The 13,142-nt window shown below is 42.9% G+C and overlaps 1 protein-coding gene across 1 annotated transcript; it reads left to right on the forward strand.

Annotated features, from left to right (window-relative positions):
* Window positions 1-1,113: 1,113 nt before the first annotated feature.
* On the forward strand, window positions 1,114-9,234 carry LOC308223041 (cytochrome P450 2H2-like; the record flags this gene model as incomplete). Its single annotated transcript, XM_080621656.1, has 9 exons — window positions 1,114-1,293; window positions 1,535-1,697; window positions 2,263-2,412; window positions 6,313-6,473; window positions 6,870-7,046; window positions 7,406-7,547; window positions 7,831-8,018; window positions 8,478-8,619; window positions 9,053-9,234. 9 exons carry the CDS (start codon window positions 1,114-1,116, stop codon window positions 9,232-9,234), a joined length of 1,485 nt encoding a protein of 494 aa, XP_080477782.1.
* Window positions 9,235-13,142: the final 3,908 nt, after the last annotated feature.

A 13,142-nucleotide genomic window follows, 5' to 3' on the forward strand; every position in this document is an offset into this window, starting at 1 on the left:
AACATCATACTCGAGTGCCTGATGATCGCACACTGCCTTTTACATCCCCCTGTACAATGATGTAGAAGCTCCCCTGACTTCCTCTAGTCATCTTGCCATAACTCCGATGTTCAAATGTGCTCCAAGAGAGGATCAGTATCTCTCTACATAAAGTCACAGAAAAAGGTAACATACATCCTAATGCCATGCCTTGTTGTTGGGATGGAGAAGAAAGTGGGGGAATGGTGGGGGCTGTACGAGTCCACGTACAGAGTTTTCAATAGATCACTGGAACTTTACAGACACCAGATATGGTGCATAAACAACATTTGGCAACTGAGTCTTGGGATCAGCTCTTTGGTGTCAAGTGGCTCAGTCTGCTCTACCTCTCTACCAGAAAACATACACTGTTCTCACCCTGCTTGTAGGGGGTTGGATTCCTGTTGGAGAAGTGGGAAGCATAGTATTTATTTAAGATTTGACATTCTATTAAATAATACTAATTAAATCAATTGTTCTTTTAAGCTTTGTTCAGGGTGCCCTTATATTTCACGGATCTTCACAACTTCTATGGATCTTCAACTAGTTTCTAGAAGCATCAGAAAAGAGACTGCAGGTTGCTGCAGGGATCTGTGGTTTGGGGAGAATCTGTGACCATACAAATACTGTAGACAGTACGGTTTGTCTGGTTGAAATATCAGATTAGGACAAGCTGAGTGTACTCCTCAAAATCTGCATATGTGACTTTGCTACAATTGCAGAATTTCATTCTAGAAATGGAGGCGGAATGCCTAGGAAGAACTTGGAGTGTTGCCCTTTTCCAATCACACCACCTCCCTCCACTGTGCTCAGATACTAGAGGGGCTGGACAGCATTAGAACATGACTTCTGTAGTCCTGCATGAATGATAGCCCAAAGGAGAAGAGGTAAAAATACTCATTATACAAACCTGCCTAGTTTGTTCATTCTTATCTTGAGCTGATTAATAGGTAATCTCTTATCTCAGAAGGAATAGGAAGGCACTATTGACTGATTTCATCCATGTGCTTTGAACTCACTGCATATAAATGAGGATGGATTTACAGCTCCAACATCAGGCTCTTCTGATGCTTGAATTCTCTTTCTCAGCCAACCATGGAGCTCCTGGGAATGACCACTATTTTCTTGCTGATTTGTATCTCATGCCTTCTTCTCTTTGCCACATGGAGAAACATATCACAAAATGGGAAGCAGCCTCCTGGTCCTCTCGCACTCCCTCTTGCTGGAAACATATTCCAGCTGAACCCAAAGAATGTGCCTGAAAGCCTGAGAAAGGTAAGGGACTGTCTCCTTCTTTCTTATGCTGTCTCCATTGCTTATAAAACAATGTCAAGTCCAGACTGTTTCAATTTAATTCACAAGCTTAATTTTCATTGACCAAATGTCATATTCAAACCAAAACAATGCTTCTGAAGTCTATATATTGCAATAATGTAATATCTATGTAGTTCAAATCTAAGGCTGTATATTCGCAATAATCCTACTATGCTGGTTTTTGTCTTTCTCTTTCCTACAGCTTAGTGAGAAGTATGGTCCTGTCTTCACAATACATTTAGGACCACAAAAGATTGTGGTGCTGCATGGCTATGATGTTGTGAAAGAAGCTCTGATTGATCAGGCAGATGACTTCAGTGGAAGAGGCGACCTACCACTCTTTAGAAGATTCTTCAAAGGCACAGGTATGTCCCCGGTAATGCTACCACACAAAGCTAAGGCTTTCAGTGCTTCAGCAACACTGAAGAGGAACAGCTGAGAGGACAGTGGAGGAAGGAATGGTAGATTTCATTTTCTACTTTTAGCAATAAAAGACTAAAAACTTAACTCATTACTTGGACCCTTGAGTAAAGTGGTCCCCTGCAGAACTTTTTAAGGTCCCAGGCTGGTTTCATTGAGTGTCTTTCTATTTTCAGCATGCTTCAAATTCTGGCTAAAATTTTGCTCATCAAACGTGCCTCTATGAACTTAGGTTCGTTCTCCCATTTCTGAAAATATTGGCAATATACACAGAGCTAAGGTAACCAACAGAAGGGAAGTCCATAGGCAAAAAAGATGAGATAATGCAGGCTGTGCCAATCAGGGCCACATTTAACATTAGCCCTTGCATTTATTCACTAGGGCTGTTCTGAGTATGTTTTGTTCTGATTTTCAGTGCCTATGGCCAAGAAATATTCAGTACCAGTGATACTTTCTTATTTACATCCGAACGTATATTTTCTTATGGAGGTCTATTTTTTCCTTCATCAGGTATTGTGACCAGCAATGGGGAGACCTGGAAGCAGCTCCGACGATTTGCACTCACCACCCTGAGGGATTTTGGGATGGGGAAGAGGAGCATTGAGGAGCGAATCCAGGAGGAAGCTCATTTTCTGGTGGAGAGGATCAGGAACACACATGGTAGGACTGGACTTTGTGCTTACTGGGACACCCTGAGTATCTGCAGTAGACAGTGAGGGTGTAGTGCTGCTTCACCAAATCTATGACCCAGTAAGTGGGCATATGGCTGCAGTTTCTGCTCCCTGCTCCAAGGCACCACTGCTGGGAGTGGGTCAGACAAAGACACTGGAACAGTAGAGAAGGATATATATGGGAGACTGGTGTTAGAAAGTATAGATTCACAGAATCACAGAATAGTTAGGGTTGCAAAGGACCTTAAGATCATCTAGTTCCAACCCCCCTGCCATGGGCAGGGACATCTCACACTAAACCATGTCACCCAAGGTTCTGTCCGACCGAGTCTTGAACACCGTCAGGGATGAAGCATTCACAACTTCCCTGAGCAACCCATTCCAGTGCCTCAACACCCTCACAGTAAAGAAATTCTTCCTTATTTCTAATCTAAACTTCCACTGTTTAAGTTTTAACCACTTCCCCCTTGTCCTATCACTACAGTTCCTACTGAAGAGTCCCTCTCCAGCATCCTTGTAGGCCCCATTCAGATACTGGAAGGCTGCTTTGAAGTCTCCACATAGTCTTCTCTTCTCCAGGCTGAACAACCCCAACTTACTCAGCCTGTCTTCTTACGGGAGGTGCTCCAGCCCTCTGATCATCATAATGGCCCATCTCTATACTTGTTCCACCAGTTCCATGTTCTTTTTATGTTGAGGACACCAGAACTGCACGCAGTACTCCAAGTGAGGTCTCACGAGAGCAGAGTAGAGGGGCAGGATCACCTCCTTCGACCTGCTGGTCACTCTCCTTTTGATGCAGCCCAGGATATGGTTGGCTTTCAGGACTGCGAGCATACACTGCCGGCTCATGTTCATTTTCTCATTGAAGAACACTCCCAAATACTTCTCTGCAGGGCTGCTCTGAATCGCTTCTCTGCCCAACCTGTAGCTGTGCCTGGGATTGCTCCGACCCAGGTGTAGAACCTTGCACTTGGCATGGTTAAACTTCATAAGGTTGGCATCCGCCCACCTTGCAAGCGTGTCAATGTCTCTCTGAATGGCATTTCTTCCCTCCAGCATATCAACCGAACTACACAGCTTGGTGTCATCAGCAAACTTGCTGAGGGCGCACTCAATCCCACTGTCCATGTCACCAACAAAGGTGTTTAACAAGACTGGTCCCAACACCGACCCCTGAGGGACACCACTCGTTGCCGGTCTCCAGCTGGACATTGAGCCATTGACCACAACTCTTTGCATTGATCTCAAACCAGATCCTCTCCTACAGTGGGCCGAAAGTCTTCATTCTCACAGTCCCTGCATCTGCCTTCCAAGACTTGGGTGTTGTGATCAAAGCATTTGCCAGTGAAGACTGAGGCAAAGAAGTCATTAAGTACCTCAGGCTTCTCCAAATCCAGCGTAGCCAGTTCTCCTGATAGCTTCCAGTGAGGGACCACATTGTCCAAAGTCTGTCTTTTATTCGCAATGTACCTATAGAATCCCTTCCTGTTATCTTTCAAATCCCTAGCCAAATTTAGCTCTAACTGTGCCTCAGCTTTCCTAACCTGGTCCCTAGCTTCCCGGACGATATCCATGTATTCTCCCCAGGCCGCCTGTCCTTGCTTCCACCTTTTATAAGCTGCTTTTTCCTTCTAAGTTTCCTCAGCAGCTCCTTATCCATCCAAGGAGGTCTCCTGGCCCTCCTGCTGCACTTCCTTCTAGTTGGGATGCAACACTCCTGAGCTTGTAGCAGGCGATCCTTAAATACCAAACCAAAGTCTTGGGCCCCTGCCCTCTAGGGCTATATTCCTTAAAACCTTGATAAGCAGGTTCCTGAAGAGGACGAGGTCTGCCCTCTTGAAGTCCAGGGCAGTGAGCGTGCTGCATGCCCTTCTCACTGTCCTGAGGATCTCAAACTTGACCATCCCACGATCACTACAACCAAGGCTGCCTTGGAGCGTTGCATTTCTAACCAGTGATAGGGTTGCGTAACCATGTTCAAGAGGAAGCTGCCCTCCAGTTCAGCTTCTGGTGCTCTGCCAGTGGAATGACGGAACTGGACACCAGAGCTGTACACAATACTCCAAGTGAGGTCTCACGAGGTCAGAGGAGAGGGGCAGGATCACCTCATTTGACCTGCTGGTCACGTTTCTTTTGATGCAGCCCAGGATGTGGTTGGCTTTCTGGGGTGTGAGTGCATGCTCAAGCAAGCTCATGTTGAGTCTCTCATGAACCCACACCCCCAGGTGCTTCTGTGCAGGGCTGCTCTGAACCTCTTCACTGCCCGACCTGCAGCTGTGTCTGAGATTGCCATGACCAAGGTGTAGGACTTTGCACTTGGCTTTTTTGAACTTCATAGGTTTCATCCTTTATCCTGTTCACCTTGAGGAACTTGACCAGAAGTAGCAAAGAGAAGGGCTTGGCCCCAAAACCAAGAGTTTGGTGGAATTCATCCATGGAGACAAAGCTGAGGATTGCCACATAACCAAGCATCTTGCACTTCTTTGCCTTGTCTCCTGAATCTCTAGGTGGATCTTGAAGAAATGGGTGACCAGAGAACTCATTTACAGATATTTTGGTCTGGGTCAAGTCCATCTGAACATTAGACAATAGCTCCCAGTATTGGTGGGACTGTGCAATGGGAACAGGAGCTATAAACTGCTTTTGAGGGAAAGGCATGAGGTAATCACCTTGGTTTTAACCTATAAATGCATTTTCTGGTAGCATATAAAAGAAGGTTTCTTCTTAGCAACTCTTCTGACAGTGGCACAGTAACATCCTGGACCACAGGTTTCCTTCCCCCAGCTAGTCTTCAATGCGTGCTTATTCTGCGGGGGATGGGGAGGAGGAAGAAGAAAATTGATCTAAAAGGATACTGAAGCATCACTGTTTTCCATGAGCCACTAGGAAATTCAGTCTGGCTTCACAGATAAACATTCCTGGTACAAATCAGGGAAAATACTCTCACCTGCATTGCTCTCATGCTTTTACTAGCACAGCAGTGCTGTACATCCTAGGCATTACTGCAAGCCTCCACATCTGCTTCACATTGTTATGGCATCTTTTACTGTGTACTAAAAGGCTTTGTGAGCTAGATATATAAAATTTGAAAATATAAGGCCATTATTTACACTCAATGCAAATAATAAGCTGCTAGGACTAGTTACCTGCTAGGCTCAGCATTAATATAGCCACCACCTCTGAGGGGACATCTGCTGAGTCTTCAGTGGCTAGGGAGTCACTAGACTGGCAGAGAAGGGTTACTGCCATTGCTCCTTGGAATAGGTTGAACCTCAGTGCTGCCAAGATGTCATTTTCTGACTCCTTGTCTTTTTTTGGGGATTTTGTACCTTTTCGTGTTGTTGTTTCTTCTCTTGAGACCTCGAAATGCACCCTATCACTGTCTGAAATTGTAACTTTCCTTTCTTTCCTGGGTCTAATCATGCTTTTTAAACTAGACTTTGATCACAGGCATTCAAATCCCTAGGAGAAGGTTATACTATTGAGGTTACACTAACAGAGTTCATAAACAGGGTGCACTAACCTAAAGACATGGCTCAGTCAAAGTCCTTCTGGTTTCACTAGGTTTTGGTGGGAATCTTTAGGCCATTTCTAGTAAACACTCTGTAACTTCAGAAGACACAAGACAGACTTGTGTCATCTGAAAAGAAACAAAGTCCTCCAGACCAATGTTCTCCTGAGAACAGGTCAAAAGAGGTACTTAAACGACCCATACACGGAAATTATTTCACTCCAAGTAGAGAAGAAAATTTGAGTAAGCCCTTCACCATCCATTCAAAGGACTGCAAAACTCTGGGTATCAAGAGGATGCAAAGCTCCCAGTAGTGTCAAAAGGATGCCTGAAATACTGAAAGCAAGATATACCTTTTTTTTGCTGTTGTTGCAGAGAAACCCTTCAACCCTGGCAGATTCCTGATGCATGCTGTCTCCAACATCATCTGCTCCATTGTCTTTGGGGATCGGTTTGACTATGAGGACAAGAAATTTTTAGCTTTAATTTATTTGCTAGATGAAAACACTAAGTACCAGAATGCTATACAAACACAGGTGTGTACAGTTATATTGAATATATTTGTTAATGATGATAATATTTAATTAATGGATAATTATTCATGTTATTATTTTAAACTGGATTGGATTTTCCAAAATGTGGATAAATTTTCTGAAAGCCAAAAGAGCAGTAATTAACCAATTCCTTCTGTTTCTTCCTACCTTATCAAACTGCCATTGTATGTCCAAAGAATGATATAACTGCAAAACTTGTTCAACTGAAATCTACCCTTGACTATAGTGAAACCATATGGTAAAAGGCATTAAAATATAGTTGAATAATAACTCTTTCAAAACAATTGTATTGCCTCATTTTCATAGTTAACAGTTAGGGAACATTTTATTGTATCCACATTAATAGGAATGTGCTTTTCCATCATTTTATTTTTACAGCTATACAATTTCTTCCCAACTCTCATGGAGTTTTTACCTGGGCCTCATAAAAAAATATTGAAAAATATTGATGAAGTTGATAAATTTATTTTAGAAATCATAGCAGAACACCAGGAAACCTGGGATCCTAGTTGTCCTCGAGATTTCATCGATGCTTTTCTTAACAAAATGGACCAGGTAATGTAACAGCTAGAGATTTATTGGCTTATAAGAAAACCACCACTTGAATCCCACCATCTTGCCAGTTGTGGCAGGGCACTGGGCTTTTGCAAATACAAAGGGAAACTTGCTTTTCTTGGCATATCAACTTTTAAACACAGAATTAACAACGGTAGCCATCCAAAGTTGATTGAATTCCATGCTCCTCCCATATTAAAAAAGGTTTATGTTATTATCTAGTAAAAGTACCATCAATGCTGGTGTTCTGAAAAGTGAGGGTCATATTTGTGAAAAGACAAATCAGTAGAGGAGTTTCCTTTTTAAACAAACTGCTTACATCTCTCATTCTGAAAACACTCTCCCAAATCTTCCTCCAGGAGAAAGGGAATGGTCACTCAGAATTCACCGTTGAGTCCCTGACCAGATCCACACTCGACTTGTTCCTTGCAGGAACAGGGACCACTGGCATCACCCTGAGACATGCACTTCTGATTCTCCAGAAATACCCAGAGATACAAGGTAATAGAAAAGGAAATAAACAAAAACTTTAGCAGGTCGTGGGATCGCTTTGGACAATTCCTGTCACTACCACATGTGGCAACAGATCCCTGGCTAAGGAACCCTGCATTTGCAGTGTAGATGTGTGTTACTCTAAGTTCTATTCACAGAAAAGAGATACTACCACTAAGTACATTCTTATATTGATGGCGTGCTAAAAGCAAGTTTTGCTGTAAATATGGGGAGAGGTTTAGGCAAACAGATGTGGGACTTGACCATTCATCACTTACTTATTTCCTAACAGAGAAAGTTCAGAAGGAGATTGACCTTGTGATTGGCCGAGACCGAAGCCCCTGCATGGCAGATCGGAGCCAGATGCCCTACACAGATGCTGTGATCCATGAAATCCAGAGATTCATTGATTTAGTTCCACTTAATCTCCCACATGCCGTGATCAAAGACACCAAGTTCAGAAACTATTTTATTCCAAAGGTCTGAGAGAGATCATAATCTTTTGAAAACTTCGACGTGTTCTATTCACTGTATTTTATTTTATTTTCAAAGACACTGAAATTCGATCCAGAATTTGAATAATTTTGCAAAGAGATTCTGGACGTTGTTGAGTCCAATGCCCTGTACCTGAAAAAAGGAAAAAAAATAAAAAGGAACATTTCATCCTCTTTCTATTTGATTTTATTTTTCATGTAGGTATAAGCAAAATTCTAATTTATTTAGAAGAAATATTCAACACTCTAATCACACTCACCATTAACATCCACAAAAAAATCAAATCTTTGCAATACTATTGGCATGCATTTTGATTTATCAAATGCTCATTTTAAACTGGTTAACCTTTGACTACCCTTCTACTAAGCTCTGGGTAATTCTCAATGCTGCTTTGTTTTAAAATGTCTCCAGTGTAACTTTTTTCCTCTCTCCTTGTTAATTCAGGGCACTACAATACTTCCTATGCTGGGTCCCATCCTACATGACAGCAAAGAATTTCCAAATCCAGAAAAATTTAACCCCGGACATTTCCTGAATGCAAATGGTACATTTAAAAAGAGTGACTTCTTCATGCCATTCTCTGCAGGTAAGATATCTTTCTATTTCATATCCTAGACTATCCCCTCCTAAGACCTCTTTAGTGGCTCTGTCACCATGGCCTGTATAGTGATGTCTGGTGATCCACTAGAGTCACTTCTGGGCAGCTCTGATCCCTGTACTAGAGTTTCAGCTGACTTTACTTTTCATCAATCGCAGAAATTCCACTAATGCACTCTGCAAGAACAGATGTAAGAAGTGGGACTCATAAACACAACTCTCTCTCCAAGGAGAAAATGAGAAACCAAAGCCTTCAAACTGCCTTTGCCCACTGAGCACTTTTGTTGTTCTTGACACTTAGCCCCTAGTTTAAGTTGTTTGCCCAAAATGCTGCATGTCCTTTCTGAGATGCCTGAACTTTCATGAAGCAATGGTTAAAAATACTCCACTCTCCCTCATATTTTATTATTTTCCACTTGCAGGAAAACGCATCTGTGCAGGAGAAGGTCTGGCCCGGATGGAGCTATTCATATTTCTAACATCCATTCTGCAGAACTTTACTTTGAAACCTGTTGTGGATTACAAGGACGTTGACATTGCCCCATTAATTACCTCTGAAGCTAGTATACTCCGACCTTATGAGGTCTCTTTTATTGCACGCTAACTAAGTGAAGACTGTTGTCACATACCACACTCATGAAAGCTCAGGTTGAATGAGAGACATTTCTTAATCCGTTGAGACTGAGACACTCAGATTATTACTAGATACTTTATAGAGAGAAATATATTTAATCAAGAAAATTATATGGTGCTTTTATGCGGGGAATGCTGAAGAAGAAGCTGCGCCAGTGGACCTGAAGGAGAGCACGAACATCCTGACCCTCATCAGCTGCAAACCATGCGAGTCAAGAGGAGTCGGAGTTAGAACACCAAGATAATCTCCAAGAACTGTAGATATTGAAACAAAGAAGTTACTGAAGACAAAGATGTAATGTTGTACTTGAGACTTCCCTAGGAGCTAATGAAAGTCTCCAATGTGGATGGAGGGGACAGAAAAATGTGTGTTCAAGGAAAATGGAAAGTAATAATGTAGCAGAAAGTGGTAATAGAAAAATATGCTTATACATCTGAGAACAAATAAGTTGTTCAAGCAAAGGCGCGTGAACAATAATGTGATTGGTTGAGAAAAGCATGTGATGCTGCAAAAAGTACTAAAAAGAAACTAACAGATACTAACGATTACTAATCGCTGTGCAGAGGTCTATAAAAAGCCTGTAAGCCCGCTCAATAAATCATTTCAGTTGCATCGCATCTGGTGTCTGTGTCTCAGTTGCCACAAATGGCACCCAAACAGGGACTTGAGGGCTAGATGTTAGCCACAATGCTACACTGGTGGCAATCTCCTGTTGAATTTAACGCTGCTGAAATGAGGCAGGATTACGGCCATACTCAGTCATCTCTGCAGGATGGAGGTGAGCAACGAGATAGGTCAAATGGGTTCTGAAATGTCTAGAGAAGAGAAAAATGTGTGCAGGCTTATGGAAGCCATGATAATTAAGCATAATGCGAAAACAGGAGAATTTGCACTGCGCAAATTTTTAAGATGGGTCTCCCAGGAAGTTCCTGGTGTAGACGCAATAATCATTTATGATCCTGCAAAATGGGATGAAGCAGGTGTTAAAATCCGGGACCAGGCAACAAGGGCAGACCCCATAGCATTGACCTTGCTTGCTCCTTGGCAAATTGCGTTTGAGGTAATAAAGAAACATGTCGGCTCAAAAGATCAGGCTGAACCTTCCGCACCCTTGTTAGTCAGAGCTGCCTCAGCAGATGAGCCAGAGGAAGATAACTCTTTTGATCCCAGATCAATCAACCCTGACAAGGAGCCTGACCTCTGCCCCCCAACCTGCATGATACGTGGAAAAACACTAAGAAAGAGGTGGAAAATCAGGGTGATGTAGACCTGCTCCAAAGGTGAAACGCTGCGTATCCTGTCCTTTATGAGGCGAACCATGGGCCACGTTGGGAAGGGCTGAGTTTTACTGTGGTAAAAGAGTTGAGGAAGGGGGTTTTTGATTTTGGCTTGTCATCTCCATATACTATGAATTTCCTGGGGTCAGTTATGAAAAGTTATACTTTTTGCCCACGTGACTGTAAAGTGCTAGCACAGTTAATTTGAACGTCCATCCAATATATGATTTGGTCCGGACACTGGCAGCAAGCTGCCGAACGAATGGCCCTTGGTTATCTCGAACATCCCGATGGGGACCCTATAGAACTATTAGGTGTAGATGCTTTGTTAGGAGAGGGTCAGTATGCTACAACAACCGCTCAAGTTCAATTGCCAATCGCTGCATTGAACAATTCCAAGGAGGCTGCATTCTGAGCATTTATGAAAATACCAGACACTGGAAAGCCACAATGATCATTCACCAGCCTCCAATAAGGACCAACAGAGCCCTATATGTAATTTACTGGTAATCTTAAGGATACTCTAGATAAGCAAGTAGAAAATGAAAGAGAGAGATTTTATTGAAAAATTTAACAATAGAAAACATGAATGAAGACTGCCAAAAAATCTTGCGACCAATGAATAATCCAACCCTGTTGCAAATGATAGAAGCATTCAATAGGGTAGGAACAGTCTCCCATCAATATTCCATGATGGCCTCTGCTTTTGCGGCTCTTCAAATATCTCAACAAAACTGTTCTTCCTGCAGAAAACCTGAACATATTAAAAGCAACTGTCCAGATAATCAGAGGTCACAGAGACCAAGTCTCTGTCCAAAACGTAAAAAAGGACATCACTATACTCATCGATGCCGGTCACAAATTGACAAGGACGGCAAGCTAATCCCGGGAAACAGGAATTGGAACGCAAAGAGGGGTCGTGCAACAACACAAGTAGCCCCTGCATCTTCCACCCTGACTGGACCGTTACTTCAAGCCTAAGAAGGCTGCGTGAAGACCTCATAGCAGCCTTCCAGTATCTGAAGGGGGCCTACAAGGATGATGGGGAGGGACTATTCATCAGGGACTGTAGTGACAGGACAAGGGGTAACGGGTGCAAACTTAAACAGGGGAATTTAGATTGGATATAAGGAAGAAATTCTTTACTGAGAGGGTGGTGAGGCACTGGAATGGGTTGCCCAGGGAAGTTGTGAATGCTCCATCCTTGGCGGTGTTCAAGACCAGGTTGGATGAGGCCTTGGATGGCAGGGTTTAGTGTGAGGTGTCCCTGTCAATGGCAGAGGGGTTGGAGCTAGATGATCTTAAAGTCCTTTCCAACCCTAACTATTCTATGATTCTATTTGTAAGAACAGGTGGCAGCATCAGAGTGGATTTGGCAACCTCAAACTCAGTGACTTTGAGGACCACAGCGGTCCAAGCTTTTCCCACAGGAATATGGGGAATGCTAGGAGATAACAAGAGTGCCTTATTTATCGGATGTTCTTCAACATCTATGCAAAGACTTTTTGTATTGCCTGGTTTAATTGATGCTGATTTTAAGAGAGAAATCAAAATTACAGTATGGACCCCAACACCTCTCTGTTCTATTTCAGCTAAGCCGCGAATTGCACAATTGATCTATTTTGAGGCATGTCTGCCAAGAGTGTGGGCTGCAGAAAGAGGGACTCAAGGTTTCGGGTCAACAGAAGCCCCTCAAATATTATGGGCTAAAAAAGTCTCCAGGTCTAGACCTCTGTTAAAATGCAAACTAGAGGTAGAAAACCTGAAACACTTTACTGTGTTGTTGGGATTAATTAACACAGGAGCAGATGTAACCATTATTTCTGCAGTCTCATGGCCTCCTGATTGCCAAGTAGAGCAAGTATTTACAGCAATTACATAGGAGGCCGCACTCTCCCCAGATGAAGTCTTGACTTAATTCAAATTATAGGGCCAGAAGGGCACAAAGCCAGTGTGCGTCCTTTTATTCTTCCAACCCCCGTAACGCTTTGGAGAAGAGACTGCTGGAGCCAGCAGAGACTGAGCATTAGTACAAATTTATTCTGAGGGCCACTGATGAGCAGCACACCCTAAAACTGACTTGGAAAACTGACACCCCGGTATGGGTGGATCAGTGCCCCTCACCCTTGAAAAGCTGCATCAGTTACAAAAGTTGGTAGATGAGCAGCTTCGAGCAGGACATTTGCTACCAACAACTAACCCATGGAATTCTCCAGTGTTTGTTGTCCAGAAAAAGAGTGGCAAGTGGCGTCTGCTGCACAATTTAAGAAAACTTAATAGTGTGATTGAAGACATGGGATCAATGCAACCAGGATTACCATCACCAACAATGATCCCAAAAGACTGGTGTCTCACGGTCATTGACATAAAAAAAAGGGGGTTTACCATACCATTGGATCTGAGTGATGCCCCAAAATTTGCTTTTTCTGTGCCAGCAGTTAATGCCTCGTAACCAAACCAACGATACCACTGGACAGTGTTACCCCAAGGCATGAAAAATAGCCCAACAATCTATCAATGGTTTGTTGCAAAAGCTCTAACTCCTGTAAGAAAAGAGCTGCCTAACGCTCTCGTTTACCATCATATAAATGATATTTTAGT

Source organism: Psittacula echo (assembly GCF_963264785.1).
Source record: "Psittacula echo genome assembly, chromosome: 6".
Classification (NCBI taxonomy): Eukaryota; Metazoa; Chordata; class Aves; order Psittaciformes; family Psittacidae; genus Psittacula; species Psittacula echo.